The 20,119-nt window shown below is 39.9% G+C and overlaps 1 protein-coding gene across 8 annotated transcripts in view; it reads right to left on the reverse strand.

The window, feature by feature from the left end:
* Positions 1–5,910: 5,910 nt before the first annotated feature.
* Positions 5,911–20,119, reverse strand: part of LOC119795698 (zinc finger protein 521) — a 126,647-nt gene continuing 112,438 nt past the window's right edge. For all 8 annotated transcript variants that reach the window (XM_038303829.1, XM_038303820.1, XM_038303823.1 and 5 more), the window contains one exon: positions 5,911–7,328. In XM_038303829.1, the coding sequence (XP_038159757.1) occupies positions 7,299–7,328 (30 nt within the window). In that variant the 3' untranslated portion in view covers positions 5,911–7,298. The remainder of the gene's footprint in view (positions 7,329–20,119) is intronic.

Consider the following 20,119-nt stretch of genomic DNA (forward strand, 5'->3'; position numbering starts at 1 on the left):
CTATTTCAGGTGTCTGTCTTACTGAGGCAGAGGGAGATGGCTGGAGGGGGATACTCACCTTCAGTTCTCCCAGTGCAGGAGACATGGGGATCATTAGAGGAGGGTACAGGGGAGGAGAGAGTTTTTGTTTGCCCGTGAAGAGGACTGAGTTGTTATGGATGACAACCAGGATTAGATGTGAGTGGTATGATTAAATCACATGGATCATTATTATATTTTCAATGATTGCCATTCATTTGAAAGCTTAGATTCTTAACTTTAATATGTTTTTTCCTTTCGGCCCACATATCATCACAGTATAGCTGTATCGATACCAAAAGAATATCAGCAAACATAAATTTGGTAGATGAAAAATAGCTCAAAATAAAAATGACATTTTTTTTTAACTCCATTCAGTTCAGCTCCAATCTATATAGAAAAGGAAAAAAAATAAAAACATTGGTTGCTAAGGGCAAACAGAACTGACACAATATCTGGTTAAAAGATAAGGGTAGCAGCAAAAACAATTTACAGATTCTCTTTAGTACGTTAATATAGAAACTGGTTTCCATCCATCCGTCCATCCATCCATCCGTCCATCCATCCATCCATCCATCCATCCATCCATCCATCCATCCATCCATCCATCCATCCATCCATCCATCCATCCATCCATCCATCCATCCATCCATCCATCCATCCATCCATCCATCCTTATCCTTTTGAGTCACATCCCCAGCAGTCTATGGGCAAAAGGTGGAGTACACCCAGGACAGATCACCAGACTTACGAAGAGCTTTTCTTTAACAAACATTCTTAATCTATACTGTAAGTTCCAAAAAAGTTATTTGGAAACATGAGTGAATAAAAAAAAAAAAAAGATTTTTTCAAAGTTAGCTGCTCAGTGGCACAGTGTGTAGCACTGCTGCCTTGCAGCAAGAAGGTTCTGGGTTCACTTCCCAGCCTGGGGTCTTTCTGCATGGAATTTTATTTGGACATAGAGTTTAACATAAAACAAAATGGGCATCCCCAGCTGGTTTTTGGCTGTAGTTCTTGAGCAATTTCACTTAAAATATTAAAACATATATTTTTTTAAATATACTTTCTTTGTTTTTTTTGTTTGTTTTAATATTCTTTTACTTTAGCTGAGTTTCCTTTTCTTTTGGCGACCTTTACTAATTAATAAAAATCTGCTGTATAAGGTGGTTAGGTCAACACAGCATTTTCTATATAAATTTCATTTATATAGCACTTTTGAACAACTTGCATTTACCTAAGTTTTCAGAATAAAAGCAGAAGACATTAAAAGAAATATAGGGTCAACTAAAAAGGTGAAAATACAAACAAGTTAAAAAAAAATCAAAGTTCTAAAAATGTAAAGTGTATAATTTCTAGTCTTTAGTTTGGCTTTGAATCGAGGCATGTTGCTGATGAAAGGCAGTCTTTTCCACCATGTTGGACCAACCACTGAAAAAGATTGATCCCCCCACTGGTTTCCACCTAGAGTGAGGGACCTCAAGCGGATGTGGACCAGCAGACCATGAGCTTGGCTGGACTGGTGGATTTTCAAAAGTACAGATAGAAAGATGGTGCCAGGCCATTCAGTGCTTAAAAAAAAAAAAAAAAAAAAAAAAAAAAAAAAAAAAAGCAACAGCATCTAAACCATCCAAAACAAATGGTCTGGGAATAAATGCTGGAATATAAACTTGTTTCTAATGTTTTATTTAAATTTTAAAGTAAAATGAAGGTATTTAAATTTTTTCTTATTCTTATCATAGTCTAGCATGATAATATTTTAATCACTTCCTACATTCATACAGAGAGATTTCCCCCCCTAATGAGAGCAAGATATCGGATGCATGACCTTGAGAAAAATCTTTAGCTGCTGTTATCATTATATAGTTTCACCTTTATTCATTTGAAAGAAAAATGCTAAATTTCAGTTGTGTTAAAACTATTACCATTGTCATTTAAAACAAACAAAGTCCCAATTTACAGATGCCCACAGGGCAACATCAAATACTTTCCGTTTATCACCAACATCCAGGTGGGGCGTCATGGTGGGACTGAGGCGTCCATTTTGCTGACATAGTTCTGAAGTGAAAAGATGGCTCTTTGGATGTGAAGTGCCGGTGTGAGAGATTAGGTTACATCAGACGGTCCCTGTGGATCTCCCAGCCAAATGGAGCTGGATCTCATGCTTGGGCGCACATATTGAATACCATAAGAGATCTCTGAGGTCTCCTTCAGCCAGAGGAATGCACAGCCTAACAATGTGGAGTTTTCACCAAACTAAATTTTACACCAAAGAAGAGCAATAGCAAGGACACCGAAACACAAGGGAGAAGTACTGAATGTATATTTGTTCAAATGGGATGAAAGGCCATATTTTTACCTTTCTGGACAGCAGCGTACTGCACAGCTTCAGCTAGAGCTCATATTTCTTTAATAAAGTCTTAACACAGACTGCTGCTTTTCCTCCAGGGGACTCCAGGTATGTGGCTCTTAAGTCTAAAAAAACTATTACAAACAAACAAAAATGCTATTTTAAACACATCCCAGATAAAAACAACATCATTTCAGCTACTCCCAAACATTTGGCCCCACTGGCCAGTTTCATTAAGGATTGGCTGGGCTCTTAGCAACATTAAGTGCCACTTGCATTAAGGTTATGTGCGGTGTGACTGCACTGTAGAGGATCAGCCAGGCTGAGTTATCTCTGAACAAGCCATCCATTCTGCTGCTTTCTGATGGAAGAATACTTGGGAGCTGTGTAATTATATTGCTTTAAATGAACCCTAGAGAACCCTCTGCCAAAGCACCTACAAAGTCCTGCACTTGGTCGTGTGTCAGTAACACAGAGCTTCTGTGCACTAATGTATGTAGCCATGCACGTGTGTGCGCTAAAAGCCAGGCCGCAGTGGTTTTGATACGCCTCACAAGTGAATTTAATTAAATCATAAATATGAGCTGGAGGCCACCACCCAATTTAATGTAATGGATGATGTGGGCCAGTCCGTCTCTGGCAAAGCAAAGTTCTGGATCTGTTCAAATGCCCTTGAAGCTTATTAAAAGTGTCTGGCAAAGGGAGATGCTAGAAAAGTTGTTTAATAGATGCCCAGCTTGCATATCCTGTGACAGTTTAATGCTGGGATGAACCATCTCTGATATGGATGTGGGGTTGCAGTAGGTCCATTATTGATCTAATCTTCATTATAGAGATGTAATGTTTCAGCTCATGAGAAGCCTGGACATTGGACATCTGAGTGAAAACAAACAAGTAATAGTTAATTCACTCAGCTATATTGGAAAGTTACTTTGTGTTTATTTCTATGAGGCTGATCTAATATTCATAAAAAAAACAGGAAGACCATTATAGCTTAATAAAAAAGTATAGTAGAATGTACAGTATAAAAACTTAAAAATTAACATCATATGCAAAACATGCGTGAATAAATAAATATCAAAACTGTTTGGAGCCAACTCACTGTAGAATTTACCATTTTCAATGAAATACTGTATGCATGGTTTCCTAATGGTCCTATCTGCAAGCCATTGATATTGTTTTGACAATTTACTGCTAATTTGTTGCAATCCTACTTTTGTGTCTAATATCCTAGCTGCCCTCCTCATGTGTAAAGTCCATGTAAAGTAGCAGTAGTTTTTCACACTACAGCTGGCGTCACATCATTAGACTTGGCCTTCTAATTTCCGCCACAGACTCTGAGTCATTTCCATAAACTAACAATGGAAAGGATAGATACAAAATGTTTAGCAGAACCTTTTCCTCTTCATCTCCACATCACCGCATTTACCCTGCATCTCTATTCTGGGTTGTTTCTAAGGTTTAAGCATAGTTATGGTTCTACCCACCTGCAAAACAGCTTGTTGCTACTGTTTGAGCTGAAGCTGAAATATTTCCACAGTTATTTTTGACCGTACTGCTGGAGCAGCTGAAGGAAGACCCACGACGGCATCTAGCCTCTGGTTTAGACATGAAATCCGGAAACACAGAAATAATCAAACCCAATTTTTTAATTCAAACTCTGCAACTCAATTGTAAAAGAATTAGAGGCCTTTGACATTTAGAGCAATTCATGTATGACATTTATATTGTGTTTAGAAGAAAATGGTACAACTCAATTTAAATGGTCTTTAAGGAGTGTAAGGTAACTGATTTTAAGTCACATGGCTTGAGGTGAGTAGCTCTGGCTTATAAATACCTCTATCTCTACACACCTTCATATCAAATGGAGTGAGTGTATACTGTCCGTAGTTTTAACAGTTTCCTTTAACCTTCATTTGACCTATCATCTAAAAAACTAATGTTAACTTACCACTCAGAACCTGTCCCTATTCCATGGTTGGAGGCGCCGGGAAGCTCAGTCACACCAGGAGCCTCGGGAATCTCAGCTATGAATGACCTCTATGACTGAGGGTCGCTGGCCTCCTCCACAGAACCTTCCCCTTAGTCCCCCCTGTTCCTCTGCCTTTCATGAAGATGGTGCTCCATCAAAAAACGGTCACCACTGTGATCTCTTTCAATGTTCGTTATGTTGACTGTAAGTTGAAGTGCTGCTTTCAGTCGAACTGTTAATCACAACTAAGACCATGTTTAGAGCTCTGTTCCTCCTCTTCAGCCTCCATAAGGTGATTTGGGGCGACAGTGGCGTTGGATGTAGGAGATTGCCCTAAAATCGAAGGGTTGACGGTTCAAGCCCTGACTCTAACTTTCAGTGTTGTTGTGTCCTTGGGCAAGACACTTCACCTGCATTGTCTACTGATGGTGGTCAGAGGGCCTGGTGGCGCCAGTGTATGGCAGCCCCGCTTCTGTCAGTGAGCCCCAGGGCAGCTATGGCAACAATGTAGCTTGCCACTATTAGTGTATGGGTGAATGAATGTAGTGTAAAGTGCTTTGGTCATGTCTCCAGACTTGAATAAAGGCGCTATATAAGTACATGCCATTTAAGAAAAAAAATAAAATTTTAAATGTAAATTAGCTTAATATATATAATTGCTTAGGATATGCTGTTTCTTGCAATATATCTTACTTTGTTATTCTGTTTTAATAAACAGGAACATTTTAATCATTGTAATTCTGTTTTAAATAATTACATTCATGTACATTCCATTTAGTTTGAGTAAAGTAAATTTAATGCAAACTGTTAAATAGCCCTTTAGTTCAATGGCAAAAATTAGAGAAATCAGATAATTTAAGCCTAGTTAGCCAACGGTCATGTGAGGTCAAATGTCCTGTAGTTTAAACATTTTAAACTACATACCCCAAGTGGGGTCGCGAGGGGTGCTGGTGCCTATCTCCAGCTATCCACAGGCGAGAGGCAGTTTTTCAACTGGACATTGAAATATTTGCACAGAAACTAATTAAAAAAGGGGTGTGGCTTGATTTATTGTCATCATATCATATAAATTCTGTATAATATGACTCTTGTTCTAGCAAAAATAGCTTTAAATTTCACAATGAATGTTTTATTTTAAAAAAAGGGAAAGCGTGGATATTTAATAGGCAGCATTTTGTGTCACCACTGATGAATCATTTGTTCAGACAGACAGATGCTAATGTCCCATTCGGTGAAGGCAGGAGAATCTTTTCCCAGGTCCCCCGGAGTGCTGGAGGCTCCCTAAATAGGCCTAACGCAAGGGTGTGTAGAATGGGACCGCACAGGGTGATGGGTAATGGAGTCATTAATAACAAAGACCTCCCTTAAGATGCTCAGATGTTCGTTAGTGAGTGCCACGAGGGAGTACGAAAAAATAGGATGCAATTTGATACAATATAAAAAAAAAAAACAGTGCAAGCTTTGAAAGATAGTCGTGCTTGTGCTGCCATAGGACCTGTCTGATGGGTTAAATGTTCTCTTTCTCACACACATGCAAAGAGCTTTTAGAAATACAGCAAACACTAGAGGCATGTCCTCATACAGTTTATTTTTTATTATTTCCATCACATGTGCAACACAAAAAAATGAGCTCTGCCAAATACAGAACTCTATATTTTACAATACATTTCAATAACATCAGAGATAACTTTCCTTTTGGCTTCAGGAGATGGTGGTTTCCTGTAAACTGTATACGAATTATTTCAGTCAAAATGTCAAAACATAAAAGTTTCATACAAAAGTGCATCTCAGGTTCAATGAATGCAAAACATTTATAATACAGGGTGGATTCGGAGTTTTATATGGTGGCTTCCAGTTTGAGTGTTGGGCGATGAGATGGTGCAAAGAAAGAGGGATGGGTGGGCACTCTCCAGGAGAGCCAGGGATTTGGAACTAGCCATTTTGGAACTGCGTTGGAATCCCCGAGACAGTCTGAGATGAGACTCAGTCTTCATGCCCCTAAATTTAAATAGTTGAAAATACACCAATAACAAAACATGAAAAAAAAGGAAAATTCCAGTAATCTTCTGGCTTCAACAAGCAGTAAACATTAATAACGAAAATGTACAGGTTGAATCAGTGAGCTGGAGATTTCCCCATGCTCTGAGAGCCACATGGGAGCTTCACGCCTCTATTCACGAGCCAACCAGAGGAGCTAGCCTTTTCTAAATCTGTGTCACTGCGTTTGCATATATCAGCATCCTGCCTGTCCCCTGACCTGTTAGTTTTTTTCCCCCTCTTCTCTATTTTTTTCTCCTGAATCTCACATGAATTTCAGCATAGACAAAGCAGATTTGTTGCGCTGTCATCCCATAGCTCGTCCTCTGGCAGCCATGCTTGTTGTATGACAGACACACAGACAAGATATCTGCCTACGCTGGTGAATCGAGATCCCGTTTTTACAGGTTTACCTCATCATGATTGACTGTGTCTGCATTTATCACGAAGGAGTGCCAGTAATGAAAAGAGTCCTGTGCTCCCAGTGGCACCCCGCTTCTTACAATGGATCAAAACCCATTTTTTGTTTAACAGATTTAATGATATTTTTTTTTCCCTCCTTTATTCTTTTTTTTTTAGACAAACATTTTAACTGTACATTGGCAAATACTGTATAAGATTGTAATATACCTGTAGATAAGCAACACATGAGGAAATTCTATGTACAAAGAATATTACCTTTTCTTTATTTGGACACAATTACCAGTAAAGAACACAGAGGTTTCTTTTAAGTTCTTTCACTGTTTCTGTAACTTCTTTTTTTTCTTCCTTCTTCTGTAGTGTTTTTTTCTGACAGCGTGGCTGAATCGAAAGTTCAGAACAAGTCAGTCAGTGGGAAAACGCTCCGACGATAATTGGCGGTCAGGCATTGTTCTGTGCGTCATGCAATCCTTGTTCTTGGTCACGGCACTGAGCTCTGCCACGTTAGCTGCTGTGCTGAGTCAATGTGTGGTTCTGCAAAACATACAAAAAATGCAGGAGAAACATTATTACTCAAAGCAAATGCACCCTTTTCCTGATATATATATATATATATATATATATATATATATATATAAAGATGAGAGAGAGATACTGTAGAGTCAGCAAGGTTTTAAAGTTGTAGTTTATTTAGGATAATAGGCTGTCAAACTTGCTCCTTCAATTGTAAATTAACAGCAAATAACAGTTGTGTGACATTTGATGTGTATCTTTTTATGCCTATTTGAGTTACACTCCCTATACAATTTCAACAGAACATTATTTAGAATATTTCAAACCAGCCTGTTTCCAGTTCTGATCTAACCACATCATTTAGCACAACTGACAGATTGTTTCCTACTCCCAGGCAAAGCCTGCCACCATGACAACAAATCCATAACAAAGCCCTGACACACCTGATATAAAATATCTTCCTTGGGGGTACCCCCATTTAATGAATGTACTATAGATGTATCCTGTAGATGAAAAAAGTTAAGAGGTACAGTTGAGACCGCTGATGATTTGATCCTCCACACTTTTGTGAGTATATTTTGCTGCACAGTTAACCATGACACCATCACTAGGTACGAATCTAAAACTCTGTTAGGCTGTTTCATTGAAGTATATGCATATGCACTCACACACAAACAGATACACAGAGTTGAGAGTGGGGTTGTAGTGGGGCAGCTGTGCCAGATTCTTTAAAGGGAGCGTGGACCAGGGTGTGTGTAACGGGTGTCCCTGGTGGGCTGAATCCAGGTCATCTTTTGAAGTGACTGCTAATCCCTTTAATGCAAACTACATGCCCCACTTGCTGTGCTCTGTTTAAAACATGGCCTTGGACTCTCTAAACTGCCATTGACTAAACACACCTGTCACACAGTCATCATCCCACATGCATGCAGAAATACACAAAGATCACAGTGGACTTGTCCCTTTTTGATTTCACACATGCAATCACAGGCCGATTAATCAGGTGCACCTGTTAAATTGCTTTCCAACAAGTGAAACCAGCCAATCACAAAGCAGAAACTCCATGTATATAGGCATTTAAGTTGGAATCAGATTTACAGGGGTCATAAGTAAAGAGAAAATGTCTGTTCAGCAGATATGTGTGTCTTGTTTTGTGGACAAAAGCAACCAATGTATGCAAGATAATATCTGAACATACAGCATGTTGGACCTACTGAGTTCTTTTTGAAGGTATTGCATCAAAAGACCATAGAAGGCGACTCCTGTCAGGCAATAACATTAAACAAAGGTTTCGATTCACAAAAAGCTTTTTAAAAAGAGACAACAACTAATTAAAAGACGTAACCTGGTTCAGTGAGTAATTTAATCTACAAGGTCCAGATGGTAGGGTCAGAATTCAGCCTAAACAGCATTAATGCAGGGATCCATAACGCCTGGTACCCATGCTTCAAGCTTTTGGCAGGGGTGTGATGATCTGGGGGAATATTCTAAGCACAATTTGGGGCACAGGTTAAACCATGACTATTTCTACGACCTCAGTATACCGATCTTCTGATAGCTACAACCATCATGATACTGGCTCACTACCAATGGGTTTCCTGACAATGTCAATGAGTTCATTTTAATCCATTGTCCTCCACAGTCACTGGTTTAATTACTATTACATATTTCCCCCAACGTTGGTGAAGCGGTTTACCAAAGTAGATACCTTCAATACGGTTGGTACTGAATCCGTCAGGCAGGACTGAGAGATGGCTATTAGCCCCCCCCCCCCCCCCCCCCCCCCTTGAATTCGCTCTTTACGCTTTTACCATTTCAGCTGCCTCCACATAAAGCATTTAAACACCTCAACAGTTTTCCTTTTAGCCAGCGTGATTACATCCCGACAGGTGGGGTAATAAGCTGTTTGACGGGGAGCAGGACTATGACCCCGGTACAGGTTAACGCAGCTCTCCGGTGTCCTTTTTTTATAGGAGGAGGCTCCTGGACAGCTCCTCCTGCTTTCCTCTCCCCTCTCTTGCTGAAATAAAGCTCCTTTAAGTGAGTCTGGGAGGAGACTCCCTACGGGATTCTCCCTCTCTCTCTTCACCTCACCTCAACCCCCTCCTCCCCTACGGTGAAGACATCCTTGGTGTGGCTGAGGAGGGACAGGAGCACGGCAACCTTATTAATGAATGCGGCCCATTACCCGTCAGGCTGGCTCCTCAGTGACTCCCAGAAGCCCCTGCAGTACGTGACTTCAAATGGCAGGATATTGACACGGGAGGAGAGCAAAGCAGCTAGAACTGACTGTGTGTGTGTATTTGTGTGTGTGTGCAAAAGAAAGAAACAGAGAGAATTTGTGCTCAACTGAGTGTGCATGCCTTTGTGTGAGTGTGTCAGTCCATCTAGGTGGGAGTGTGTGTCAGTGTTCCTCTGTCTGGACCCCAAAGGAATGTAGCTCCTTGGATATAATGTAGGGCTCGTAACAGCTATTAGAGGGGAAAATAACGCCTCTGGGGAACGCACCCCCCCCTGTCTGAATGTCCCAGCTCCGCCTGACACACACTGCATTCTACCTTTTTCCTTAAACATGCCAGGAGTTTTTACACTGAGGGCTTTCTCAAGGACGGTGTTAAACGACTTCAGTGGCTGTGGCAGCCATGCAGACTAAAGGGAAATAGAAAAAAAAAAAAGGGAGAGGAAAAAAAAACGTTCAGAGAAAATGAAACTGATACCTTTATCTCTGAGGATATTGAACTCTGCAGAGTAGCTATAAACTGTTCTGTGTATAAGTACAAAGGGGTGGAAGAGAGGGAAAGGGGAGGAAGGAAATCCGCTTTCCAATCTTTATCCTTGTCGAGTTCTTCAAGTTACTTCTGCACAATTGGTGGGTGCCCTAAATACCTACAGCGTGCAGCCCCAAATTAGATACCACACATGCAGTTAACTTCTTGCTTTTTGTAAGAAAATGAGCAAAATGTCCACTGCACCCGTAAAGAGGATGTCACTAATGGTGTCACACTAGAATTGCGGCAATTTAGGATTAGTTGCCCTCCATTAAGCCTTTTAGCTCTCATCCTAACTCCGATTCTATTCCCCCTGAAACTGTGCCATTCCCCTTATCATCCATTTCCCTCCCTTAAATTCAACCCTTAATCTCCTCCTCGATCCTTTCAACCACCTGCTGGCCACACAGGCCTGCTGTAGTTACCAGCAGTGTTCTGGTAAACCGTAGCAACTCAATTCTACACTAAATTAAATTTTGCGCTGATCGATAACACACACCCGCCTTGGCCTTCTGAGGAGCAAGCACCCCTTTTCTCCTCTCTCTTCTTCGCACATCTAGGCTCCATGCTATCGCTAAACCAAGGCTTTCATCTGATTACATCACCCCAATGCAGCGCCCTCAGGGGTAGTGGAAGAGGAGGGAGAACACCCGGCAGGGGTCTGGTGTACCCATGCAAACAGGTGCAACGTGTCTTCAGGATTTAAAGCTGCTGCAGAGGGGGAGGGAGGGTGTAATGGGGAACGATTGGTGAAGGAGCAGAACCCAGGAAAGAGCAAGTCGGCTAGGGAGCTGATTTATTAACTAATCATTCTTTATGTCATTTCCCATTCCTCTGGTCTCCATCGATAGTGCACGGTCTCCAGTGAGGCAACAGAGGTGCATCTCTTGCATCAGCTCTGCAGAGAAAGGCCACTGGACTCTGAGACAGAAGCTTCTTTCATCTGATCCTGCTGTGTTAGAGAAAATCTTTAAATTGTCCACGATCATAGAGAGCAAGATGTTGTGCTTAATCCTTATCTTAAAGTTTTAGCATTATGGTAATATCTGATGAGCATGTTAAGTGTATTTTTCTGCTCTCTCTATCTGGTGTAACTTTAAAGCCAGATTTTATTGAGTGGTTGGAGACCTAGCTGTGCAATAATGACTTTTTAAACCATGGCCTTTTCACGGTTTCTCGAACAAATAAAGCCGTTTGCACCTTAAATATACGCAGAGCTAACTGGTGAATTGAACGGAATGTGTCCCATTATGCAGCTTTTCTTTTCTACAGCAATCTATATTCTAAGGAATATGTTTAAAATTACACCCTGCATAAACTTGGGACATACCTGTATATTAGTTACATTGATATTATAAAACTCTCTAATGTAAAGCCATTTCAAAAGAAACAAAATTATCAGGTGTCATAAATACTCAAAGGGGACCTCTGCCATCTTATAAACTTGATTTTTTCAGAAACGCATAGAATTTTTACACTGGTCTACTGACAAAAATAAGGCAATTTAGCTTTCCCTGGGTTTTTTATCTGCCTGCAATTTTATAAGCAGCTGTATCACCGTCTACTTCGTCATGTATGCTGTTCCTGGGTCTAGCTTGGAAGCTACATCAAGTCCATCAGGACAGACTAAGTCATCTATGTTATGAAGTCACAGTTTTTTATATATATTTAGGAACAAAAAATACAGCTGTGCTCATAGACTGTTCCAGCATATTCATAAAAAATCTAAACAGCTTGGATCAGCTGGAAGGGTGATCAGCTAGTGTATTCCACGATGTCCGAGGTGTAGCAAGGTATAACCGGTGCATTATTTTACTAGAGCCCTGCTTTTAAATATGTTGTGAAAATATTCTAGAAAATTTCTGTAAGGTTTGAGGTCAGGTCAAGAGCCTTTTTGGAATTTTGCAGCAGAAGGGCATGGATTAAAACAACCTAGCTTTTTAGAGCCGTAGACTACACCATTTCCAATTAAGAGGTAGAAATACATTTTCTAGTTGAGGGACAGTTAACCGAGTTAAACCTCTACAACAATAATCTAAACCCGACCAAAACCACAAACATCACTCTTAGTCAGTGAGGATTTTCCATATAAGGCTGATTGAAAACACCAGTTTCTTGCCAGCACTACTCATGGGCGTGCTTCCATGGCAACACAGCACCAGGTGACCTCAATGAAAAGGAAATAGTGATGAGAACAGGAAAAAAAAAAACGTAAAGTTGCAATGATAAATTAATCTTAAGGTTAAAACCTTCCCCAAAAACATTTTAAATGAGAGAAAACACATATACAGCGCCGTATACAGCGCCTGTTAGTCAGGAAATCCCTCATAGTTTTACTTTTTCAAAATATGTCACCAAAACACTAAGTTGTTTTTCAGTATTTGGAAAAAGAAAAAATTGAGGAAAAGAGGAGTGTTACATTGCTGCTTTGTACTTTAATGGTGGGGTGAGCTTGCTGTCCAGTATTGACTCAGTCCTTTGTTTGTTCTTTCTATATAGCCGACCTGTCCACTGAGGGATGATCCTTCTCGTCTCTGACCCTAGGCCAGTCTTTCTGCTGGTTCGTTTAGCCAATGAATAGAACAAAAAAAATCATATAAATAAGTAAAACAGCAGCTGGCATTCTCCACAGTCATCACTTATCGGGCCACGGGGAGGGCTGACCCAAAACACTGTTGCACCACAACCAGACCAGTCTCCTTGGTAACAGACAGTCTTGTTTGAGGGAGGTATCCAGGGAGTCATGGTCATACTGTAACAGCACTAGGCGAGGAAGGAGATGACAACAGCAATGGATTTCACTGTATTCCATGTAGTCATACTGAGCGGCTATAAAAATACATCTTGAATCCATAACGTTTGAAACACTTTGAGACATCGACGCACTTGGAGCCAGCACTTCTGAGGTGTAACCGGAGATGACGGCACAGCGCCTTTTTTTGTGGCCCAACTCTTTTGTACCTCCAAATGATACTCATTACCCTGTCAAAGTAGACAAGTGAATGGTACTAGAAACACACTATGCAGTGATCCTGCTGTTTGACTGAGGTAGCAAAACAACTGCTCAACTGCTGTGTTATTATGGGGCCTCATTAAGTGAGGAGAGAGTGGGAGAGGGGAGAGGGAGCATAGATGGAGAGAAGGCCAGTGATGGGGAGAAAAAAAACAGAGAAAAAGAGGAATAGAAAAAACACAAGAGAGCGATACAAACTGTATTGTGAGGTGATAGCAACACACAGATGCCTTTCCAGCCAAAATGAAGACTATGACTAAAGAACCCAATTAAGGGCTTTCTTAGGGGAACCATCTTGGGAGGGGGATGGGTCTTCCTGGGACACGAGCCCTGGGCTACATCCTCTAATTAGACAGAGCGAGGGGGGAGGATCTCTGCCTGTCACTAGGAGGGAGATGGGGTCCGTGGGGTTCCGCATGTCAGTCCCAGAAACAAAACACAATTACTTTCACATTTAACCACTTCAGACAGGGACAGACTTTGACTAGGGATATTAGAGCGCGCCCCTGCTTTTCAACTGCAAAGGCAGTCATAGACAGGGATAAAACCTTGCATTTTCATGCTAATACAAGATACAGTGGATTTTCTATTTTACCAGTCAAGAAAAAAAGGTCTTCTAGCTGATACATCTAGTAATGTTGTTGACATTTAAAATGTCCCCACATTGGAGTCCCCAATTATTTTAGCTGAAAAATGTGAAACACTTCAAACATGGAACCTGTAAATACAAAGGATTATAAAGAAGATAGTGGATGAATGGATGGATGATGGATGAGTGGATGGATGGATGATGGATGATGTGGATGGATGGAAAGATGATGGATGGTTGGATGGATGAGTGGATGGATGCTGGATGATGGATGGATGAATGGATGGGTGGAAGAATGGTTGGGTGGAGGATGGATGGATGGATGGTTGGATGGATAGATGGGTAGGTGATGGATGGATGGATGGGTTGATAGATGAGTGGAGGATGGATGGATGGATGGATGGATGGTGGATGGATGGATGGTTGGATGGTGGATGGATGAATGGTTGGATGCAAACATCTCAAAGGGTATATCACATTTCTCCTTTCAAAATGTTCTTAATTCAGCTGCATTAAAAGGCTTTAAAGCATGAATGTCCTGCCCAGGTTCATACCAAAGCATTTAAATCGTACTGAAGTTCAGATTATAACCAGACAAACGCAAAACCTTTATTTAATTTTTGGTTAGTTTATTTTTTGAGTTTCCTTACTGGTGTACTTTGGATAACTGCACTTCTGTATGACCTGCCTGAATTGTTGTGAACTACTAGGTGGAATATGTTCCTTCAGGCCTTTCTAGAGGAGATCTTAATTCCTGGTTCCATCAATTAAGGAAAATCTTCTAGGTTTTAAAGCCGCAAAACAGCCCAAGGCAATTACGCCACCATCATGTTTAACTGATAGTATAATTTTTTTTTGTTTTATACTGTACAAGTTTTAGGTCAGAACTAACAGGAGGCACACCTTCTAAATTAAGTTTTATTTTGTCCGTCTCAAGGATACTTTTCTTGAGGATCAACAGGATTAATCTTTTTAAACATAACGCAGCATCTGTGCTTGGATCTCTCTTATGGACGGTATTTATTTGCCTCTTTTTGAATATGTTAATGCTCACTGTAGCCAAAATAAAACTTGCAATGTTTCACATTGTTCTTCTGGGTTCTTAAATTGCATTCTGAATCAATCAGTGCATTCTTGTAGTATTTTTGTTAGGCTTATCACTCTTAGGAAGGTTCTCCAATGTTTATGTGTTCTCCATTTGAGGAAAATGATTCGCACTGTGGTTTTCTAGAGTGCTAAAACCTTTAAAATTGTTTTGTGATGCTTTTCCAGACAGAGTTATTATTTACTTACTCATTATTAATTTATTAGATTTTATCTTGAAAAATAATGTATTACTACATGAGATATCATATCCAATTCACTTTGCGAGACAAGCTTGATTTAATTGATTCCACAGGCCTGACAGTTACCAGTCCTTGCTGTGGATAGTGAAACTGAACGCAGCCAATTCAAAAAGTTTAATCTTAGTTCATTCCTAAGTTAACAAAGTATGATGCCAATACCTTAAGATTATCTTTGTTTTGAAATTTTTATATTTATGATCTGGAAAATTTAAATTAGCCTCTAAGCAAATACAGAATAAAATTTGAAAAAAAACCCCAAACAAATATTTTGAACAGCACTGTAGGATTTCCTTGTTGTTCATTAAGGTCTTTTCATATTATTTAATGCTTTTGAGTTCAGTTTCTAGTTTTTTATTGTGTTCAGCTCTCTGTACATTTAGTAATACTTCTGTTGAATCATTTTTTTTTCTCCCTAGGCTGATGGTTTCTTTATGTCTAAGTTTAGTTCATAAATGTAATTTGTTTCCCTTCTTCAGTCTTCTTGTACTTTAAGTTAAGTAAGTTCCTGGTTTTACATTGTTCATTGCTGGACTCTCCCATTAAACTGCCTGACACCATTCTCATACTCAATTTCCTCTCCTACAAGTGTCTTGTTGTAACTCTGTATTTTTTGTTTTCATAAAATCCTATTAATTTATGTTCCTCCCTAAATTAACATTTAAAAACAAAATTATTTAGTCAAATCAATTTTGTAAGCAGAGTGAAATATGATGAGCAAAGCACATTGTAGTGAATAAATCTGAGAAAATGTTTCCATTTCACCAGAACAAGAAGTAATGGCATTTCAATTATAGTAACTATCCTTGCAATAATGCAGGAATAAACAGCAGGAGAAAAATAATAGAAATCTGTTTGATTCTTAAACCACCAAAACTCACTTAATAAGGTATATGAAAGTGTGGAAATTTTTTATCATGATGCAGCAAACAAAACTTTGTTATAAACCATGTAATGGCCAACACCCCAGGCTATGTCGTTGTCTTAATACCTTTCTTGAGATATTTTCCAAGTCTTGGTCTTGTAGTATTACGGTAATCACAGTACAGTTATACTCAGTCTTGTCATGGTCTTGGACATCCTAGAAACAAGTTTGTTTCTTAAGACTAGTCAAAACACAGCTGCACCACCCCTATTATTCTGCATGTAGACATAAAACATCAGGCTGCAACCAATACAGAAAAAATTTCAATGTTGCCACCCTTGCTCCTCTGTGTCGGGGACAAGAGGATAAGAGGGATGTAAAAGGGAAGGGAAATATTTTCCAGTGCAAATATATTGATGCATCTAAACACACAGAAAGAAAGAAATTTAGATGCATTCAAGACACCCACCTCCCTCTTCTATTTCTTTTGCCTGCAGCTAAGGCCAAGTCAGTTAATGCTTACCTGGGTGGATTTAATTTTCAGAGTTTTCACATTTTTGACTGTTTGCTTTTTAATGGTTTGTCAAATTTGTTGGACAAGTTGCATGCAGTTGAAAGTTCAAGTTTTGGCTCATCAAAGCTTTGTGGCAGAGAACCTGACTGAAAGGTTTTATTGCATTACTATCTATATTATACATTAAGTTGTTAACTACCATTATTATGATTAGAGTATTGCCCTTGAAAATGGTCTCAGCTCCCTTGACATATTGATCTCGTCTTTGCCTTGACAAGCTCTGCTCTCGGTCTCAGACTATGTGGCCTTGACTACAACATTAGCTTACATACAGGCTTGATTTCACATTTCATTACAGGAGTTAGAAGGAATTGCTGAGATTGGATTAAAAAATTCAATCTTAAAGTATTTGTTTTTGTGACATATTTGAGATTATATGGAAATATGTGTTCCAAGCTGTATTTAAAATAATTTTGTTCTCCTCCTCCTCCTTTATCAAACTTAAAAATCCTCTGTCTACCATTGTGTTGCCTTTTGTGGGTTTTACAAAGGCTACAGTGGAAGGGAATTTCCAGGAGTTCAGCAGCTGATTTTGCTCATAATAGTCAGAGCAAAAACAAACTATTTACCGGCTACCTATGAACAAAAACAAAGATTCCAGTTCTTGGAATTTTGTAACAAGCTTGAGTCAGATATCTCTGTCAAAAAGAGATATCAGGGGATAAAATCCGGAAATGCTAATTTTTTGTATACAACCACTCTTTTTGTTTTCCCAAATTGGAAAAAAATAATGCCTCAAAATCACAATTTTCATGTTTTTTTTTTTTTAAATGGAGAAAGTTAAACTTCAGCATTCTTAAAATATGAAGGCCAAACTCCAGCAGGAATAACTGATCTAACGCTGCTTACTGTGTATGCCGTTAAATTCTGTTAACCAAAAAACAAAATAAGTACAGACAGAAAATTAAACCTGCGTGACTTTCCTTGAGAAACGCTTCAAATTGTTTTGTTTTTTTATCAAAGTTGCAGAAAAAGTCAACCTAGTAAAGTACAAGAGACACGTTTGAGGAAAGGCTTCGGTGAAGGATTCAGGCGCAGTACACTAAGCGTCTCCTCTTTGTTTGGATTTAACTTTCCCCAATGGTGCAACAGAGGAAAAAAAAAAGACAAAAAAGAGAGGAGCTCAAAGGCTTCTGGGAGTTTTTGTCATGTCTCCCTCCAGACATTGTGTTTGCATGCACATATCAGACCCTTAGAGAGATAGAGACAAAGGCAAATACATAGAGCATGCACACAGATGTATATCCACAAACAGAGGCTCATATATACATGCCGTGCAAAAGACAATATCCTCCCAGGATCATTAGGTCTGTCATGCTGTCTAATTCTGATCCACCTACAAAAGTAGAACACAACTATTGTGATAAACATCACAAGTCATCTAAGGTGGTATATGTGCTTGTTTACAGCACGCAGCAGTGTGTGCAGAGCGGTACATAATTATAAATAAGCTTAAATATTAATGATTGTGCCTCACAAGTTTTTTCCCCCCCTCCTAATTCACTCCTGTTTCATTTTGTCATGCTGCTTTTTGAAACAATGCCAGAAATCCAAGAACCTGGGGTGATGAAGAAGAAAACAAGTTGTCAAATGAAAGGAAATATAAATATATATTTGCCACTTTCAAATGTGTGAAGAGCTGTCACACTTGGCAGACAAGACATTCAGGAAGAATTTGGTCTTTGAGAGCCACTTGGGGACAAATGCATAAAGCGTTGCTTTTGTATGACACATTAGGGACTCGGGGCAGTTAGGGCATTTTCCGGGGCATACTTTAAAATTAATAATAGAAAAACTTCTGGGGAATTAGGTCTCCTGCGTCAAACTTAAGAACAGCTTTGAAAGGCAAAGGAAGGGAGAGAAAAGAAGTGTCTAAAATGTCATTTTTGGGAGCCGTCATTTGAGAAATAAGTAAAAGTAATTCAATGCATTTTCATGTTTAAAGAACCCACACTGTTAGTGTTTTTGCCACAGCTCTCTCTGAGTATCCTTCTTCCCTTTTCCATTCCGTTCTTTCTGCCCGAAACAGACATTATGACAAACATAGCTGTTTACGCTGACCTGGTGACCATGAAACCTATAAATATGCTTAATTAAAACCACTGAATTGGTCACAGCTTGGCAATAATGGCCATCACACAGGGAGCGAAGAATCTCATTTGTGGAGGGGCGGGTTAAAACATGATGCAGATGTGCTCTTGTCACTATCAGCTCTCATTAAAGCCGGGTTGCTTTACGTTGTCTTTCAATGAATGTTTTGTCAAAAGGAAAAAAAAGAAGCTCCAATTAAGGTATGTGTCCTGAGTGTAACTGAGTGGAGAAAGAAGCCATTGGGCACCCCAGTCAAAATACTTTTCTGTTGATCACAGCAAGACTCAACTCATGACTTACAATCCTGTGCGGCTTCCAAGAATACAGGGAAATCGGATGACAGACGGATAAAATATGCAGCAACCCAAAAGGAACGAGGGAATTTTAAGCTGAAAATGTTGCCAATGCTGTTGTGCAACTTCTTGTCTCTTCTTTGGAGTAACATTTTGAGATGATCCTCCCGATTGCAGACATTGGGTAGTTTCTGCAAGACTGGAGTACAACAAATGTGGATTTTTCACACACATACCAGTGAGCTGCACTTATAGAAATACCTGAATAAAGTTGTGGCCAAGACTGTGCATCTATCAGTTAACAAATCTGGTTAATTAATACATCCAGGGACAAACGTTGGTTGATCTATTCCTTGAGGCCACCTTAAATTCAACAGCATCAAAAACTAATAAAGGGAAATTTTTCATTGTGTTCTTTAGAAAAGCCATTCAGACGTTTATTATGCAGGACAGGAGGGAACATAGGGAGATTGGGTAAGAGGATATACTGTGACTCAAGAGGTGGACAGTAATCAGAGGTCAGCAAGACATTGTTTGAGAAGCTGAAGCCCTAAAATCAGCTGAATATGAAATGTTTACAATTCACTCAATATTTTACTTTAATAGGGTGAAAGTAAGAGATAAGCAAAGTTGAGGCCGCACAAGGGTGTGAGATACTAAAGGAGAGCTGCCTGCAGAGTTTAAGGTGGAGTAGTACTATGTGCATCTCACTGCTTATTTTTTGTTGGGGTAAAAAAGGCAACAGAGAGAAATCCAGGAAATAGAAAAGAGGAGGAAGAGAGATTTTCTCCACTGGACTCTGAATTCTGGGGCACGCAGACCCAGGAGTGAGTCAATCTGGTCAGTCTGAGGGGGGCAGCTGGGCGGGGGGTCCTGGGAGGGCTGATTAGACGGATGCTCTCCCATCATCCATCTCGACAGGATGGTGAAAATTGGCTAGCCCCTCGCAGTGTAGAGTTCATGGGGGGAGGATGCGGAGTGGTGCACTGGATACCTGTCACAGCCTTTGGTCTGTTTCAGGATCCCAGCTGCAAATTAATAAAATATCTTCCCTGCTTTCCTTTACCTGCCATGGCAGCTCTCTGTTTCCTTGCTGTTTCCTCTCCCCAACTTGCACCAGCCCTTTGACCCTTCCAACTACTGTGAGATATGAGGGTTCTCAGGTAGCCAGCAAGTGGGCCAGCGAGTCAGAGAGGATCAGGAAGAGACTCCAAACTCAGGCCCAAGCAAAGACAGGATTCTCTTACTGCTTGAAGAAACTTTCTGTTCAGAGAGA

Source organism: Cyprinodon tularosa, unplaced genomic scaffold, assembly GCF_016077235.1.
Source record: "Cyprinodon tularosa strain WSP-4 unplaced genomic scaffold, ASM1607723v1 ctg52, whole genome shotgun sequence".
In the NCBI taxonomy this organism is placed as follows: domain Eukaryota; kingdom Metazoa; phylum Chordata; class Actinopteri; order Cyprinodontiformes; family Cyprinodontidae; genus Cyprinodon; species Cyprinodon tularosa.